Here is an 18804-nt window from a genome sequence, read left to right as displayed (position 1 = left end):
GAAACATAAATTTACTTTTAATCGAAAAAGATTATTAAACTAATAGATTCTAGATAGATTTCAGATCAGTTTTTAGAAATGTTTTAAAATTAATGCTAGCTTTGCATGCAATATCTATTGAGATGTAACCATATAGACTTTAAAATTTGAAGTTACTCGGTATACTTTCCAGGTCTTATTTAGTTTCGCACCAAGTCACATTTAGAGATCTAGATAGAGTCTATCTAGACTAGAGATAGTCTACTAAGACTAAGAACTAGACTAGCTGAAATATGGCTGCTCTAACAAAATCATAACAAATTGAAAATGCATAAATAAATCTAGAATATATCTGAATAGAGAAATATATTTTTAAAATTTAGAGCTAGTCTAGATATAGATGCTTGTTTCTTCGAGCGAGAGAAAATAATAAACTTAAAGGAAATAAGCGACGAAACGCTATGCATGGTTTTGCATTTTCCAAAGTTCTTCGTGTTTGTAACTGGGCAAAACAATGTCATACACAGCGGTCTCAATATCAACCGTTGAACGATCTGATTTTGCGTTGTAATTTAAATAACGTAATAAGATTTTGTTCCGAAGCAACATGCAGAAACAGCTATGGAATAGATGATTCTCATTATAAAAGTAACCATAGGGGCATTGGTTTTAGTGAAGATGAAGAACCACTTTTTCAACCAAGAAGAGCTGTGATTTTAACAAAAATGACAAGGTATGAATATGAAAGGAAGTTGTGTCATGCAATGACAGATGATGAATTTAAAGCATATGTAAGTAATCATTATTTCTAATCTTCTTCCTTATTCTCATTGTTATATTGATACATTCAGATGACTTTTATTATGATGACTTAGACTGTCACTAGACCAATAATCAATATATTATAATTATAATAAATATAATATATATACTATATTACACTATATTTCACTATATAGATCTATTTATATATAATTAATATATATAGTATAGTTATAGAATCTATCATTATAATAATTATATGAAATGAACTTCACAGGGACAGTGGTTTCCAAATCAGGGAGCTCTCCCTATACCGGTAGTCAAATATAGATTCTGCCAAATCATATGTATGTGTGATATCTAGATCTAGATTCTAGATCTAGTTTTCTTTCTATTGGTGTTTTTGGGGCCAGTATCTAGTTCAGGCCTCTTTATAAAGATTGCAGTTTTGAAGGACATGGTCGACTTTCTCTGGTGACACTCCACATGGGTAGATTTAGCTAGTTCCAATTTTTAGCTACATATGCTTATTCTGTTGGGGGAGCTACCACCTTCTACCAAGTGTGTCCCCAGGTGACGGTAGCGGAAGGACCCTCAGATATTTAATAAGGGTTAGCTGCGAATACCATTTAAATAAACAGCCACAACCAACTGGTTTGCAGTCATTGAGGATGTTGTGGGGTATTCCAGTGGTTAGGATATAATATTCACTAAAATATCTTTTAAATATTATTGTAAAAGCGAGTGTGTAGGGCCCTCTAACTCTAATCCCGGGTAGATGAAGCTTGTTAGCTAGGGATAGGGGTCCATCTAGGAGAGACAACTCCAAAAATAAACAACTGCTGCCTTGCAGATGATCTTGGATGATCAAAGGCTATGGGAGCACACTTAAATAGAAAAGCAGGCTGAAGTCAGATCAATGGGCCTCCTGGTGCATTTAACTCATTGACACTCTATAGATCTACTTTGGTGAAGTGGCGACAAATTTTTTTGAATGTCAAACCTTTTTTTTTTTAGGATGCACAAGTTTGTGATTTATATAGATCTAAGGCTTGAACTGGGCTTTAATTTCCACCCAGCCATTACGTCATATTTAGGACTTTGATTTAATGGATGTGGCATTTTTAACTAATGGGTACCAATTTGAGAAGTCAAATTATTATGGTACAGACTTCACAGTCTAGTTAAGATATCCATGTAAATCAATTAAAAAACAAAAATAAAATAGATTGTGAGTAATGTTTATTAGAGTTGAGGAGATAAGTGTTAATACTTTATAATCACAATGTTTGTACTTTATAACTTTAATTTGTTTAGCTTGACTCTAAAGATTCAGATTATAAAGGATTATTAGATCGTCATAAGAATCACTATGCAGCTCTTGATGTTATCAAGAAAGAACTTTTGTGAGTTGAACACATTTTTGTACATGATCTTTTTTAAAAATATATATATATATATATATATATATATGTCTTTCATGAAAGTCTAGATTATATAATTTTGTACCTAATTAGGAGAGTTCTATATATTCTTGGAGAGATAGTTTCTTGCCTTGCTTGATTAGGCTATAAAAGATGGCCAATGTCACAGCTAGTGAACTGATATAATATGGAAACTAAATATAGGAAGTGTGTAACTTTACAAATGAAGACAAATATTTGAAACTTAAAAAGTGTGACTTCTTATATCCTTTGGTATCTCTTTTTTCTCTATTGTCTGCCAGTCTGATCTTTTAGTCAATCTTTCTATTCTACTTAGTGTCATAACCATATTTGTGAAAATAAGAATTCTCTGTCAAACAAGCTTTTTGCCACAGATTAGATAAGATAAATATGTTAACTTGGGGGTTTTTAAAGGAATTTTTTCAATGACCTAGCTAGGTTAATTTGTCAGTTAGGCAGTTATTTTTGTTGATAGTAAAATCTGTACCAGAAAAGTGATTGACTAGATGGCTCATTCTTTGCCATACACACAAAATATTTGGACAGTTATCTCTTTAAAGGTGGACTGTGTCTTGGCCTACTCTGTGGAATTTCCCATTACCATACGTTCTAAGAAACCTTTTGATAGGTGCCCTCCATAATGCAAAATACCACCTCTGTCTCCTTCAAAAAAGTAACCAAGGAGAAGGAAACTGCTACATCATCCTATAACACTTGCAAACAAAAGAAAGTAGCAAGATTATTCTACAGTTGGTTAATTTACATATTGGCTTATAAGGGGAAAAAATATATAGAGAATAATAATAATAATAATAGAAGAAATAATAGTGCCAGTAATAATTTGTACAAAATTGAATCTTTCTACAGAAATGCCAACATAGAGACAAGAGTGGTGCATAGATTTGGCTTAGTTCAAAGTGTGGTTGATTGGGCTGATGTTGTGTTCACTGCTGGAGGTGATGGCACATATCTTTTAGCTGCAAACAAGTTTGTAAATACTTGTAAACCTCTCATTGGGATTAATACTGACCCTGATAGGTAATTTCATTGTGTACCATTCTAAATATCTGATCAGTATTTTTTGTTATGTAACATTAATTTAAACATTGCTAATTATTACTATTTATGATATATTTTAAGATCTGAAGGACATCTTTGTCTTCCAAAAAGAGATTATGCAGCTAGTAAGTTTGGTCAAGCATTAAGAAGACTACTATCTGGCAATTTTGGGTAAATCAATCATTTGTAGCAATGATATTTCAATAGCAGATCAAAATATTTTTTTTTCTTAAATTGTATCTTGATAATTTCTTGAGCCAAGACTTAATTTTTTTTTTTTTTTACAATGTCAAAGCTTTCCAACTCTTTTGTTTTCTGTCAATGAAATCAATTGCATTCATTTTACAGGTGGAAATGGAGGCAGCGTATACAAGTGACAATGTCAGGAAGTCACATGAATGATGATCCAATAGAACTACATGATCAGCAACTGATATTTCCTGAACACCGATTTACAGAACACATTGCTGAAGATGAGCAGGTGCGGCTCCTTAAACATGGAAGCAGTCAGCAACGTTTTTATCCACAAAGGACATTACCCTGTTTAGCATTAAATGAGTGTTTTCTTGGAGAATCACTTTCATCTCGGTAAATAAGGCTACAAAACTTTGATTACCATAGAATATATGTTATTAACAAGTTTGCTATTGAGAGAATCTAAATAATTAAATTTTTTTCTTTAAAGTAACTTTCTGATTTATATAAAAACTCTTTTAGATTAAATGAGTTTTATTTAATTAAATACTGTTGGTAATTATGATTTGGCTGTTTTTTTCTAAAACAATCATGCCTTCTCGCAGAGTATCTTACTATGAATTCTCCACTGATACATTAGCTAAAGAAAAACAAAAAAGCTCTGGCGTAACAATTTGCACAGGAACTGGATCAAGTTCTTGGCATTTTCACATCAATCATTTGTCAGAAGGCTCTGTCAGAAAGATACTAGAAATAGGTGAGTTGATATTTGAATTTAAAGAACAGAATGAATATTTTTTGATAAAGCATATTTATTTTAAAGATTTTTATATACAGTAAAGGCATGCAGACCAAAATGTATAATGTTTTCAACTTTTAATATTTTTCAGCTAATGATGTAACTGGCTCTAATTATCCTGTACAGGATCACAACACCATAGAAACTATCATGAACAAATTCAACAGTAGTTTACGTTTTGATCCTAGTGAACCACTCATGGCTTATACAATACGTGATCCAATTAGAAATGGTAAAGTAATTTAATCATAGTAGCATTTTTTGTTTAATTAATATAGAATTTTTAGGGTTGCTGCTTAATGATCTGAACTATTTTTATCATTTAAAGTGAATCCTATAACCCATGTTTGCCACAATTATATACTGGTATTTACACATATAAAAAAGAACAGACTACGTTGGGCAGGTCACATTGAAAGAATGTCAGATAACAGAGGAGCGAAAATTGTATACAGGCAAAAAACAAAAGGCAGGCGACCCAAAGGCAGACCCCGAATGCGATGGATCGATGATGTGGAGGCAGATCTGCAACAGCTTGGAGATGAAAGGCCCAGTAGAGATCTGAATGGAGGGATGTGTTGAAGCAGGCCAGAGCCCTCCATGGGATGTGATGCCACTGAAATGGATGGATTTACACATATCCCTTAGTCTGTTAGGGCACCACACAAGATATGTCAACAATCTTTCTCCATTCCTCTCTGTCCTTTGCCTTGCATAGAATTTCATTCACTGACAGACCTGACCATTTTTTGATGTTGTCTTCACATAGCTTTCTCTGTCTTCTTCTTAGTATTGTTCCCTGAATGAAGGTCTTTGCGAGCTCTGAGGACCTTGTGATGTGGCCATAGAGCTTGAGTTTATCTTTTTTGACAGTGGTTAGCTGGTCATTGTGTGGTCCTATTGCTGTATGAATTCTGTTTCTAATTTCTTCATTCGTGATGCGGTCCTTTTAAGTGACACACTGGATCTTTCTGGTATTACACCCTATTTTAGATCCACACTACCTACATACAACCATATAGAAAATGACATTCTCACATACCATGTAACTTAAATTACATTAACATTGTTTCCCATTTTTTTTTCACATGTATTATATGAACTTACAATAAAGAAAAATTATAATTTTAAAGGAATTATTTTAGCATGTATAAAAATTCAGTATCATTTTAATTATTGTTTGGTTCATATTACTACTTTTGTGTTCTTTCTCTGTACTCAGCTGTTTTTAATGTCGGGAGGACCAGCGGATTTGCTAAGAAGTAAGTGATGATTAAATGTGTATTAAAATTCTGCAAAATTTACAAACTAGATATGAGTGCTAGTATATTAAAAAAAAGATAGATTAACTATATCTGTTTTTTTATTTTTTTATTACAATTAATATTAATTTGAATTGAATTCTATTGTTTCCATTTCATGTAAATATAGAATCACCATTCGATCAAGAATGTGGGATGCTTGCCTTGTCATTGATGGTGGGATGTCTTTCAAGTTCAATGATGGGGCCATTGCTTCATTTGAAATAGCAGAAAACAATGCACTCAGGACTGTGACATTAGATTGATTTGACTGTAGAGATCTGACTGATGATCTGATATTGAAGTATTATGACTGTTGACAAGGTCTAAGATTTAAAGAGTAAATACATTGAGGAAGAGAATCAGATTTTTTTTGCTCACTATCCTATGTCTTCATTGTTCCATTGTGCCATGCTATAATTTAAAGAAGAAGTAAAAATATTTTACACCTTTTTAGACATTTTTTTTTTTCAGTAAGACTTTGAATTGATGTAAATTCAGTAACAATTAAGGACAGAGTGTGTATTTTTTTTTTTTATGTTATCAACCCAAATTTTTTTAAAAAAATATTTTTTGTGTTCATTTATATACTTAATTTTTTAAGAATCAGTTGCTTGTGGGAAGCCTGATGTAATGCAAGACCTAGTTGTGTTGGTTTCACTCTTGTCAATCTATCTTTTCTTTTACTCTTTTTCTTAAATATCTGCTAGTATATGCTCTCAGGGCTTGTTTGATGACTGGCATTTAAGTATTTGGCCAAACCCAGTTAATTCTGAAAGTGTTTCTGCTAAATAGGTGTTGAAGTACACTTCTCTGATGTTGTCCACTGGATTGTCCTGTATCTCCAACAGTTCCAATGGAGCTTGTTTTATTTTTTTGATTTTTCTTGGTCAATAAAGCACAATTACGCAAGTTTTTGTTATTGTTAGGCTCTTTATATATTTAATGGTGAGCTAACAACTTTGCCATTTTTGAAACAAAACTGAGCACTGCTTATCAATTGTTCCATATTGCCCTTGTTTCATTTTCTACATCAAAAGATATGTGCTGCAGTCTTTCATATTTCTTTTTTCTATTTCAGTTAGTCTTCAGAAACTTCCCTTTTAAGAATGCATAATAGGTATTTACTTAATCCACTTTCACTGCTAACATTGATGACTTGTCTGTTTTATCTGCCTGTTCTTAGTGTTCTGGTTAGAGGACTTCAGTTTTCTCTTGACCATGTATATTAGGCATCTTTGGCAGCCACTTTTTAGTTAAGGGGTTACTGGATCCGATTTTGGGTAAAAAAATCGATTTTTCAATTTTGGTGTAATTAAATAGGTGGACATGTATTTTATAAACTGGCACCAAAAATTTTCTAAAAAATAGCATTTTTTATTGAAAAAAAGCATTTTAATGATGCGTGGTGAACACTATTTTCCATATTTTTCTTATTACAAATTCACTGTTTTTGAGTGAATGCATTTTTTGTGACCCCCCCTGTAACATATTTCTAAAATCTCTAGAACTAATAGAGATAAATGTGTCAAATTTGGTACACATATTCAGAGATAAATAATACAGAGAATCAGCTAGTTTTAATGACTTTAGCTGAAGAAGTTTTTAATATATGATCTTTTGGGAAAAAAAATGTGGATGCATTTTACAGGAAAAAAATCACCCTTTTTTAAAAAATCATAAAATGCACAATACTGAGGGAAAATGTATAAAATCTAGCTAGCTCCTTCCAGCCACCTTTATACTTTAAGGTGTAAGTATTTTTAGCTTTGAAATGTATCTATTTTGAAAAATTTTAGAATTTTCCTATATGAACTAATTTTTGTTTTTTTTCAAGATGGCTGCCGTTACCATGGCAACCCGGAAACATTAGACAACATTCAATATATATTTTTTATTATTGAGTTGTCATATGATATAATATAACAATAGTTATTAAGTTAAAGCAAAAATAAAAAAAATAAATTTCACTATCCAGTAACCCCTAGTATTCTATTTAAGCTAAGTATTCTTTTAAGCGTGTGCTCCTTTCATATATCAGCCTTTTTTCCCTCATGATCTTTAACTCTAATATTTAATCATAGTGCTCGTATACACTTTAAGTTATGATAATATTTTAAAGATATTCAGTGCCTCCATGTTTATGTGCCTGGATTTGTAAGTTTGGAATTTCTACATTGTTCTCCACTTAGTGCATATTGTTCATCTGCTCAATTGATACTTTCTTTGCAGATATTTTATTTATGCTGATTCTGGATCATGTATAATGGATAAATCTTACACCATGAGTGTCTCTCTGGACTTGGTGCTTCAGCCGAGATCTTAATTTGAATGGATTAAAATGTCCTCTGCAGTCACTAATTATCAGAAAAGACTTTTGCAGAGTTGTAATCTTCTCAAATTCAGGCTGTCACTCTGGCCACAGACATTCCAACTCCCTAAATTGTGTTCTGTTTTTTTTTTTTCTGACTTAATTTTTTTCCTTTGTGTATTAATGACCAGCTTACACGGCCAGTTGCAGCTTCACCAAGCATGTTTAGACAGATATTTTCAAGACAACAGGATGAGGGTCTAGTTTACAGAAAATTTATTTCATATGTACCACCAAATCTTTTTTTTTGTAAACTTGAGCACTTTTTAAATAAATAACATTGACAGGTTTCTTTCTAAAAAAGCTTATACCAAACTGATTTCTTTCACCAACAAGCTACTGCTAGTATTGCTCATTGACTTTCTGCCCTAATTCCTTAAGAATTGGGTGGTTGCTTAATACTTGTCTTTTTATTATAAATAAGTCTATGGAATCATCGTTACAGCTAATAAGTGATAGTTTCAAAAATCTGTTTGAGTGTATATTCTATAAATAATTTCTTTTAGTTCAACATGTATAGAATCTAGACCTAAATCTGATTATTTTTATTTTAATACAATTGTTTATGTTTTGTTAGCTAAGGAAAATGGTACTTAGTTCTATTTTTGTTTGGTGTTTCTTTAAGTCATCTTAGCCCATGCTTGGCCCACTCTTGTACTGCTTTGGTTGATTTCAGTGGGAAAGAGTTCTCTTTGGATAAGCATTGAATAGTTTAAAAAATTTAGTTTGACAGTGAACAGTTATTTCATTATTTTGCTACCATGCCACTATTAAATGTCTATGAAAATGAGGTTATATTTATGTGTGTGTGTTTATTATATGCATGTGTGTGTGTCATCAAAGTTAAATTCAAACACAATCTACTTATACAAAATTATAAACTATAGCAATATTAAGAAAAATGAAATTATTTGTATTTTTAATGTGATTGTTGTCATAGTAATATATTAATTATTTAATTTCCTTATTCATTGGCAATGATACACCCATCCATTCTTTTATCTAGAATTTACTATATTGTTAGTCAATCAGCCTTTTCTAGTAATGTATACATTGATACATAAACAAACTTATGGCTATTTATTCATTGTTGATTGATAAATTAACTTTTAACTTGTTCATTGTTACACAATTTTTTAAAACATTTTTTATGAATTTATATACATTTCATGAGTTCATAATTACTGGATTGTAATTTGTATTTTGTTCTTGGCATTATTATTCATTGCTATTTTACCAGTTGAAAAATACTTCTATTAGTAAGGTTTTGAAGTTTCCTAAAACAACAGATTTTTAAACAACCTAGTCCTTTTATGGTTACAATTTTAGGAGAGTGTTTCAAATTAGACATCATCATTTTCAATAGTAAGTAATTTTTAAAGAAGAAAAATAACACAATTTAACTATTAAAAAAAACAAAACCTAACACATGGTTAAATTACCTTCTGATTTATAAACAGGATTATTAAATGTACACATTTAGAAACATACTTCTTGATTAAAAAAAAAAAGATAAGATTCTGGCCTAAAGAACTTTCTCAATGCACATTTGATTATTTAAAATGTTAATTATATTGTACTTTTGGTCTGATTTCTTCATTTTAGAACTATAATGACATGAAAGACCAATTTAATTAGAACAATCTAATTTTTTATTAAATACCAGTATTTCATGGTTAAAATATTTAAAGAGAAACATCAGTAGAATGAATGAAATTTCTGATCTTTCAAGTAATTAATTTTAAAGCCATGCAATAACAAATTGAAATAAAAATGAAACTTCTTGAGTTAAATTCAATTTTCGTGTGTATACCATGACATTTTAACATGAGCATTCACTAGTTTGAGACTATTTGTACATGAATTGGAGAAAACACAGTACTTAATGTCACTATTCTGTGTTTTTTTTTTTCTAGCAATACTAAAATTATATTTCATGACAGTCCAAAGATTTTCATAATATTGATGTACTACTTGTGTTGAGATTTAAAAAATGGGAAAAAAAAAGTTCATTGCTAATCATTAATTAAAGTTGAGAAGAGTGTCTTTCAAACTGTCAATAAATGATAAATAATGCACAACCTTTTATCAATACCATGTACAAAGTATTCATTATTAGGATTAGTGGTTGTTTTTGTTTTTTTATGAGTAAATAAAAAAAAATGACTTTGAGATAACATATAACCAACAGTATTCTGTTGTTGTTTTTTTTATAGCAATAGAGATACTTTTTCTTAGTAAAGTTTGATACATATGTATTATTATTGAGATTGCAGGATTAAAGTACAAACAAAATTAGATGATTATTCTTAAAATTTTAGGATGCTGTCTGGACATTTGTTTGAATAAAACACAATCAAGTGACTCACAAATGAAGTCAATACATTTTTTACATTTGAAACTGGCTTAAAACCTTGTACAAAGTATTAACAATAAGTTCTAGTGTTTGTGTGTATTGGAGTAATTTAAGTTTTCTAACTAAGACATTGAGATATTTTAAAGTCTCTTAATTCCATGTTGTGTTTTATTAATACTAATATGCTCAATATGAAATTTTATGTATCCAATTTTAGAAGATAATAGGTTATTTTATTGCACTTATCAGCTTTTCAAAACCTGTAGATTGACATTTTTAAGTCATTAGGACAAAATGAAACAGGAATCAAACTAATGGTTTTATGTTAATAGCTTTATTTTAAATAAATACATGTGTTGGTGTGATTAGACATTTGTTTCTTTATTTCCTTATTCTATTGTTTTAACAACATTGTTGTGATCTTGAATAAATGAATCATTGGAAAGTATTCAACATGTTAATGGTTATTCTATTATAGAGGTGTTTTAACAGGAGAATAAATTTAAACATGCCACTTTGCCAAATGATCATGGTTTCCACTTTGTCAACAGTTATCTACCACCACACCACTTCTGCCACATTTCAACCTGTCTTACAATTTTACATTTAGATTATTACTCACATCAAAACAACATAAATATTAAAATGAAACTTGGTTATAGTTACATTTAAAACAGCTTGTTTTATAATCTTGTAAGATGGTTGACATTAGGGTCTGCAGAGCATTGTTTTGGTTGATAAGAAGTTGGATAGAAAGTCAGTTTTATTACATACAACAAAATGTTCACAAAGACATAAGAATGAATAATTTTCTATAAAACCACAATATAACATCATTTTTCTTTATTGGTCTAAAAATTATCTTTTATTTAAATACACACAAACCTTAGAAAAGAAAACTTAAAAATAAAGAACAATTGTATTCCCAGTTATTTCTTTCTCTTAATTAGCACTGAATTTAAGTAATGAAAAGTCATTAATCATGTTATTAAATAACAGTTATTTAAATTGAGTGTTTCAAATACATTGGGTCAGTCCGGTGATGTTCAACATACAAGTTTTGATTGTAATTTGGTAATCTAAGAAGGCTTTTTATTTGCAATTACATGTTACAGATGAATTCAATGAAATAATAATATATCTTAATAATAGAGTAAAATTACTATGATGTGTCCTCTGTTGACAAAACAGACTTTATTTTCTCACTCTCTGCAAATAGCAGTAACATTTGTCTTTCCAGTGGATGCATGTCTCCTGGAATAACCAAGGAGTGAAGAGGTGTTCCCATGTCAGTGGTGGACATTTCTTCCAGAGTGGCTGCTACTATTTTTTGATCTTGTGATCCAACTCTAGCTACAGCTACACAAATGGAATCAGCAGTTAATGCTGTAGGGAAACAAACATATGACTCAGTTTAATGAATTGTTCTAAGTACAATATAATTAACTAAATGAAAAACCTTGAAAGTTCTGAAGTACCAGTATTTAATAAAAACAAACAAAATTATACAATATTAGAATAATAAAAATAAAATAAATGGGGTGTTGCACAAAAGAAGACATTAAGCATTTTTTTAAAAAAAAAAACACACTATTTTTATTACATTTATTTGGCAAATATCAAAATATATATATATATATATATATATATACATATATATATATAATCATTTGCCTCCTCCAGTCGTGAAACGACTATGGTTCATCTCGAACACTTTTTCATATGGCTATGGATCTCTATTTTGGAGAGACACTCCTGTCCACATATATTGCATATCAAGGTGGCTTTTGCTGTGGTGGTAGAGGAGCTGGCCATTTTCCGTGTGGCACGCTTTTCTTTAAGAATCGAGGCCCATGTTTTCTCACTTTCTATAGCTTTCTTGGTCAACGTCTCTCTCCAACTAGTGCGGTCTAAGGCTATGTCTTCCCAATGGTCAGTATCAATGTTCACTGATTTTAAATCGCTTTTTATCACATCAACGTAACAGAGGTGGGGGCGACCAGTTTTTCTTGAGCCAGACACAAGTTGCCCGTACAGAATGATTTTTGGGATGCGATTGTTCCCCATCTGGCGAACATGTCCGAGCCAGCGCAAGCGGCGTTGCCTGAGGACCGTAAAGATGCTTGGAAATCCCATTCTCGCGAGGATCTCAGTATTGCACAATTTTTCTTTCCATGTTATTTTTAAGATCCTTCGAAGGCAGCGTGAGTGGAGTGAGTTTAGTTTCCTCTCTCCTAAGCACTGTAGGCAAAGTCTTTGCTCGAGTGATACTTCCCAGGCTACAAAAACTTGCTGATCGAGTCTATCCAGAATCACAGTGCCGCTTTCGCTCAGGGAGATCCACAATTGACATGATTTTCTCCATCCGTCAATTTCAGGAAAAGTGCAGAGAGCAAAGAATGCCTTTCTACATTGCATTCATCGACCTGACAAAGGCCTTTGATCTAGTCAGCAGAGAAGGCCTCTTTAAAATCTTACAGTTATTTGGCTGTCTACCCAAGCTGCTAAATATTATTGTCTCTTTCCACCAAAATATGATGGGTACAGAGCAGTTCAATAGCGCTCAAAAGTTTCAGTATAAACAGTGGAGTCAAACAAGGATGTATCCTGGCCCCAACCCTCTTTGGAATACTCTTTTCAATGCTAATCCACAACGCGTTTGACAAATCCACAGAAGGCATCTATCTACATTCCAAATTTGATGGCAAACTTCTAAATATTGCTAGACTGAGGGCTGGTTCTAAAACCAGAACCACCTTCATAAAAGATATGCTCTTCACGGATGACGCAGCAGTAGTGGCACACTCACAAGAGGAGCTTCAGTCACTAATGTCCTGCTTCTCTAAGGCTTGCAAAGAGTATGGCCTAACCATTAGCACAAAGAAAACTAATGTTATGGGACCACCTGCTACAGCACCACCATCCATCCTCATTGACGATAACAAGCTAGATGCCATAAACATATTCTGCTACCTTGGGTCTACAATTCAAGGTGACCTGTCGCTAGAAGAGGAGATAAAAAAAACATATATATGGAAGGCCACATCAACCTTCGATAGACTCCGAAGCTCATCACAGCGACCAAAATGGAAGTCTACAAGGCATGCGTTCTTAGCACGCTACTGTATGGCAGTGAGTCATGGAAACCTACACAAAACAAGAGAGGAAACTAAATCATTCCACTTCCACCAAGTATATATATATGTTGCAAAAATTATTTCTGATTCCTTTTATGTATTTGATAACTATACAGTAAAGAACTATAAAATATTTATTAATTTTGTTTTAAAAATAATGATATAAATCAGAAATCCGTTTGTATATATTTAATTTAAAAAACAATAGGATGCACTCTGAAAAGACTAAAAGTAGAATTTGCATCTATTTTGATACAGGGGATGCTGAAATCAGTTTTTCAATAGCGCTTTTAGTTTTTAGGATCTAAACAGTCAGAAATACATCACTAGCAATATGCCACTTAAAATTACATTAAAAGGCATGACAGCTGTTTTAAAAAGAAACCTACAAGTTTTAAAGTATGTTATTTTGTGATATGAAAAATTATATTTAATTCTAATTTTCCTAATAGCCAATCAACTTGGCTAAAAAAAAAAGACTTGCTGTATAACATATACATTTTAGCCCACGAGCAAAGTCAGCAAAAAAAGGCTACACTAGATCTAAATGTGAAAGATAAAACAAAAATTCAAACCTGAACTACATTTTTCCTTTCTATTTCTGATTATTTCTAAAAGCTGTTGAGCCGCTAAGGATGCACTTAAGAAACGAGGAGGTTCAAAAACTGGACGCCCTCTATAAAAAAAAAAATTATTCAATCAGTTTATATACATACCGTATATAAAACACTACCATAGTTGTACTCACACATTAGAAAGAAAAATAAAAGCACCAAAATCAAATACATTTATAATCTAATTAAACTTACTTCATAAGGTTTTCTATTGTCTGCTCTTTCATTTTAATATCTGTTCAAACAAATTGATTTGATTACATATAATATCTGTACAAACAAATTGATTTGATTACATATAACATCTGTTGAAACAAATTAATTTCATTGCATATAATATCTGTTCAAACAAATTGATTTGATTACATATAACATCTGTTGAAACAAATTAATTTCATTGCATATAATATCTGTTCAAACAAATTGATTTCATTACAATATAATATCTGTTCAAACAAATTGATTTCATTACATATAATCTGTTCAAACAAATTGATTTCATTACATATTTCATCTTTGAACATCTCTATGACTTACAAAACCTCAATATATATGCTGCAATGAGTTCCACAATCAAAATTCTTTATTTTTTTTGCATGTGTGTTCTTAAAAAATTTCTTTCTATTAATACAAATTCTTTGACCTGAACTATGAAAGGTAATTCTAGATTACAAAAGAACATTTCTTAAAATGACTTATATTCCAATAACTTACCTAAGAGACATAAAGTATGCAGTCCCCTTTTCTTATTGGTTAATATTTTGTCATAGAAGCTTTCAGGTTTCCAATCATCCGACCAAAATACAATAGAAACTACTTCACCATAGTTGTATAACTGTTACATAAACAAAATAATTGTGATTACTTTAACATAAAGATTAAATTAGCAATAGAAAAAAAACAACAGATTTTAATCAAGGCTGCAGAATCAGTTCTTGAATTTACTAGTATGGACTCCATAGGTAATCATAGGTTTTGTCTTATTTAACCAAAAATGTTACTGCTGTCCCAGCCCAAAATTACTGTCCATGTAATAATACTTTGTGTTTTCACATTTTTATTATCGCTGTCTAATACTTCTTGAATACATTCTTTAAACCTCAGTACAAATTGTTCAACCAAGATTGATGGGTGCAATCAGAATGTTTTAATAGTTTGATGTTAATGTGATCATATTTAATAATAATTTCATAACATTAAACCATAGTGATTTTTATTAAGTAATCCTTTCAAATATTTAGTTGCTCTCAAATAATCTGAATAAATAACAAAATTACTTGCAATCCACAACACCCTATAGCATTTATAATTGAAGCATTATGAATGACATGGTAAGGGATGCCTTTTTCAGTAGCTCTCAAAATTAGGTCTGTATGAGTAGTGGCCCTTCAAAAAAAAAATAAAAAGAAAATGATTTATAAACACAATACATAAATATGTACATAAATTTATAAAAATAGAATATATCATACCCTAATGGATCACCAACTACCAGAAAAGCAATATCCTCAATATCTGAATCAGCCATCAATTCATCTAAAATAACGAATGAGATAGTAATATAGTTTTTGAATTCAATAATAACATGCTCAAGTTTCAAATGAATATAAAACCAATGAAAAAGCCAACAAATTAAAATTTCACATTTTACTATTTACAAACATTCATGGAATAAAAAAATCTAATTTGTTTTTCATTAAAAATATGAATTAGAACAATAAATAATTCTTAAGAAGACATCAAAAATGAACCTGCCTCCTCCCAATAAACAAAAATCTTAAATTTATCTAAATAAATATTTAGGTAGCAGAAGTACATACTAAATGGAGGTTTTTAAATTCAGAAGCTTTGGAGCAAAAGGTTATAAAGCATAGTAATGATTCACTGAAAACTTACAAATATAAAGAATTCCTTTGAGCCTCAATCCAAAATGAGCAAAAGCCAAATTTAGTATTGTGTTTGGCTACAACTGCTATGAATTTGTTTCTTTTTTGTTGTTTAATAAACACTCTTATATTAAGTTGGAAAATAGTAATATGTACTTAAATTACATTTATATAGATCAATAAAAATTATATTAAATTTATATTAAGCTCTTTATTTTAAAACTAATACCTGAAGCTTGTTCAACCATTTCACGATCTGCTAGAATCACTTTTCTACCATAATATGCTTCCTGAAAATACATTTTTGAGGCATTGATATAAGTTCCTGAAAATACATTTTTAAGGCATTGATATAAGTTCCTGAAAATACATTTTTGAGGCATTGATATAAGTTCCTGAAAATACATTTTTAAGGCATTGATATAAGTTCCTGAAAATACATTTTTGAGGCATTGATATAAGTTCCTGAAAATACATTTTTGAGGCATTGATACAAGATAGAAATAGATTTATAAGGGAAATAAAAATTAAATAGCATTAGAATACATTAAAAAAATCCTACAGTGAAGAGTAGTGAATGATATATACACATACATACATACACACACACAGACATATATATATATATATTGAAAAAATGTAAAAATCTGAAAAATTACTAGCTTTATATTAAGTAACACATTTTAAAGTGCATGAGATTTTTTTTTTTTTTTTTTGCTATGGCATATCTTTCATTTAAATCAAAATTTCACAGATCTTGAGAAACTTTGAAGTTTCACATGAAAGGTTCTGGATGTACAAACACTTTTCATAAAGAAGATAATCAGAACTTTCCACCTTAATCTCCTTCATGCAAATGATTTTAAGCTGCAATCAAACAATTGAACACCATTCACACAATAGCCCATTCTTTTAGGTAGGTCTACTGTACATCCATAATAGTACTTCATTTCTGAGTGTGGTACTGTGTGTAGCCACTCAGTGAACTTCTGTGTTTTGTGTCTTCTTATCTTATAAAAAAGAAGATGATTATGTTCTATGCGAGCTGTGTGTATCCCTAGGTCAATCTATTCATGTGCATCAATCAATGACTTAAAATCTGCCAAGTCACTGGTTTTCCTGACTGACTCAGGCAACCTATTCCATGTTCTAATAGCACTAGTGTCTGTTCTATTTATAAGGAATGTTGTTGTTAAATTGAAAAATGAATTCTAATAATCACAACAAATTTTCAATAAGGATCAATAAAGTAGTCTTGAAATTGATTGGATATATATTGCACTGAAATAAATAAATAAATAAATAAATAAATATATATATATAAATGAGTATATTAAAGCCAGACATTTTCACATTTTAGGCCAATGCCTGATGGACAGAGGATGCAACCTTAAAAAAGGGGTCCACGTCTTCCATTTGCTGGATGTCTAGTAACCCTAGATGATTTTGATATATTAAGTTAACTGTACAGTTGGCAGGATTTAAGTTTTTGAATTCAATGAATTTGATGTATATACTAGTGTTATCATATATATATGAATACAGTGCTTTTTTTATTTTGTGACGGTATGCACTGGTACAGTGTACTGGCCCCTTTTTCAATGTGGGGAGAAAATTATTACTTTTTTTGCATTTTAATGACATTTATTATTAATTTATTAGTAGTTAAAAATAAAGCAATCCATCACCAGCACCTATTTTTTTTTTACAAAAAAAAAAGCACTGTATATATATTATATATATATATGTATCTTTTATAAATTCTGGAATCAGGCCTTTATAAGATTTTGAGTTCTAGGAAGCCCAGGAATATTTCTGATACTGATAGTCAGTTGAATAAATGTGTCAGTGTTTTTAGACAAATAGAATCTAAATATGTCAGGGGGTATTGACTGTTGTTTATTAATCAGTATCAATTACTATAACTTAAAACTTAAGATTAGTCTATGGCCTATTTATGGGAATTGCCTGATAAATATATATTATCTAGATCTATATTATTCTATATATAGTATGTATAGCCAGTAATCCACAGTATAGGATAGAAGACAAGATCTAGATCTATAGTTTGTTATGTTATAAATTATAGGCACCGTACTCCTTTAGACTACACTGACTATACTCTATATATAACTATATAGGTCTAGTTAGTCTAGAGTAGAGTCTAGTATTTGAGTGAGAGATGACAACTAGAGTCCTAGACTGACTTGACTAGGATGTCACTAAATGACTAGGAGGAAGAGTCCTACTCACTCACACTACTCACAGTCACATCCACCACAGTGGCCCTGAGTGGGTATGGTCTCTGAATAGTCATAGATAAGTGAACATAACTTCATAAGACATGATAAGATTTAAATTACCAGAGCTTCTTTTCCAACAGTCAGTATTGACGTATACGCCTCTAAATAAACTCTCTTAGCACGTCTGACAATTTCCAATCCTTTCACTGTGATGTCCTTTGCATCACCGAGACCTAAACCAACTAAATAAAACATTTTCTAAAGTTCTCAGTTCAGTAGAGTAGTATACTATTAACTATATTGTTAAGTTAATTGTTACTATATTAAACTTAAAGACAGTCACAGTGAGTGACAGTGACACTGGTCTAGGATTGAAGATCTAATCTAGATTATAATTGATAGATATATTAAATCTATATGATTTTACAATGATTCTGATCTAGATCTATACATGACATATAGATCTAGACTATAACTATAGAATCTACTATCTAGATCTAGATTCTAGATCTAGTCAATAAATAATGAACTCAATGCGTTAGAATTAAAATCTAATATCAACAAACGAAAGCATGCTTTTTTTCATAAGAGTAGTGCCCCATGTTAATCAATATTTTTTGTTGTTATTATGTGCCTCACTATTGGACCAATTCCACA

The 18804-nt window shown here is 30.8% G+C and overlaps 2 protein-coding genes across 3 annotated transcripts; one reads left to right on the top strand and one right to left on the bottom strand.

The window, feature by feature from the left end:
* The first annotated feature begins 171 nt into the window (after positions 1 to 171).
* On the top strand, positions 172 to 6795 carry LOC106068949 (NAD kinase 2, mitochondrial-like). The gene is made up of 9 exons (XM_013228470.2): positions 172 to 770; positions 2059 to 2147; positions 3054 to 3224; positions 3327 to 3416; positions 3594 to 3833; positions 4046 to 4197; positions 4331 to 4471; positions 5462 to 5501; positions 5671 to 6795. The coding sequence occupies exons 1-9, from the start codon at positions 441 to 443 to the stop codon at positions 5804 to 5806; spliced, it is 1389 nt and encodes a 462-aa protein (XP_013083924.1). The 5' UTR covers positions 172 to 440; the 3' UTR covers positions 5807 to 6795.
* Positions 6796 to 11095: 4300 nt separating this feature from the next.
* LOC106068956 (diphthine methyl ester synthase-like) lies at positions 11096 to 18685 on the bottom strand. Of its 2 annotated transcripts, XM_056030416.1 has the most exons (9): positions 18575 to 18685; positions 18268 to 18389; positions 16134 to 16194; positions 15491 to 15554; positions 15296 to 15404; positions 14733 to 14853; positions 14214 to 14253; positions 13980 to 14080; positions 11096 to 11653 (listed from the first exon to the last, which is right to left on the bottom strand). In XM_056030416.1, the coding sequence occupies exons 1-9, from the start codon at positions 18603 to 18605 to the stop codon at positions 11430 to 11432; spliced, it is 873 nt and encodes a 290-aa protein (XP_055886391.1). In that variant the 5' UTR covers positions 18606 to 18685; the 3' UTR covers positions 11096 to 11429. The 2 variants fall into 2 exon arrangements, with proteins under 2 accessions (XP_055886391.1, XP_013083933.1); XM_013228479.2 differs by lacking the exon at positions 18575 to 18685 and having other exon boundaries at positions 18268 to 18469.
* Between the last annotated feature and the right edge of the window lie 119 nt (positions 18686 to 18804).

Source organism: Biomphalaria glabrata, chromosome 5, assembly GCF_947242115.1.
Source record: "Biomphalaria glabrata chromosome 5, xgBioGlab47.1, whole genome shotgun sequence".
Classification (NCBI taxonomy): Eukaryota; Metazoa; Mollusca; class Gastropoda; family Planorbidae; genus Biomphalaria; species Biomphalaria glabrata.
This window is presented reverse-complemented; position numbering and strand designations above follow the sequence as displayed.

Coding starts and splice junctions, on each gene's coding strand:
- LOC106068949 (XM_013228470.2), top strand. CDS start 441: ATGCATGGTTTTGCATTTTCCAAAGTTCTTCGTGTTTGTAACTGGGCA. Junction 4,472..5,461: donor ACGTGATCCAATTAGAAATG/GTAAAGTAATTT, acceptor CTCTGTACTCAG/CTGTTTTTAATGTCGGGAGG. Junction 5,502..5,670: donor ACCAGCGGATTTGCTAAGAA/GTAAGTGATGAT, acceptor ATGTAAATATAG/AATCACCATTCGATCAAGAA.
- LOC106068956 (XM_056030416.1), bottom strand. CDS start 18,605: ATGTCATGTATAGATCTAGATCAGAATCATT. Junction 16,195..18,267: donor CTGTTGGAAAAGAAGCTCTG/GTAATTTAAATC, acceptor ATGTATTTTCAG/GAAGCATATTATGGTAGAAA. Junction 14,854..15,295: donor TAGGGTGTTGTGGATTGCAA/GTAATTTTGTTA, acceptor TTTATGTAACAG/TTATACAACTATGGTGAAGT.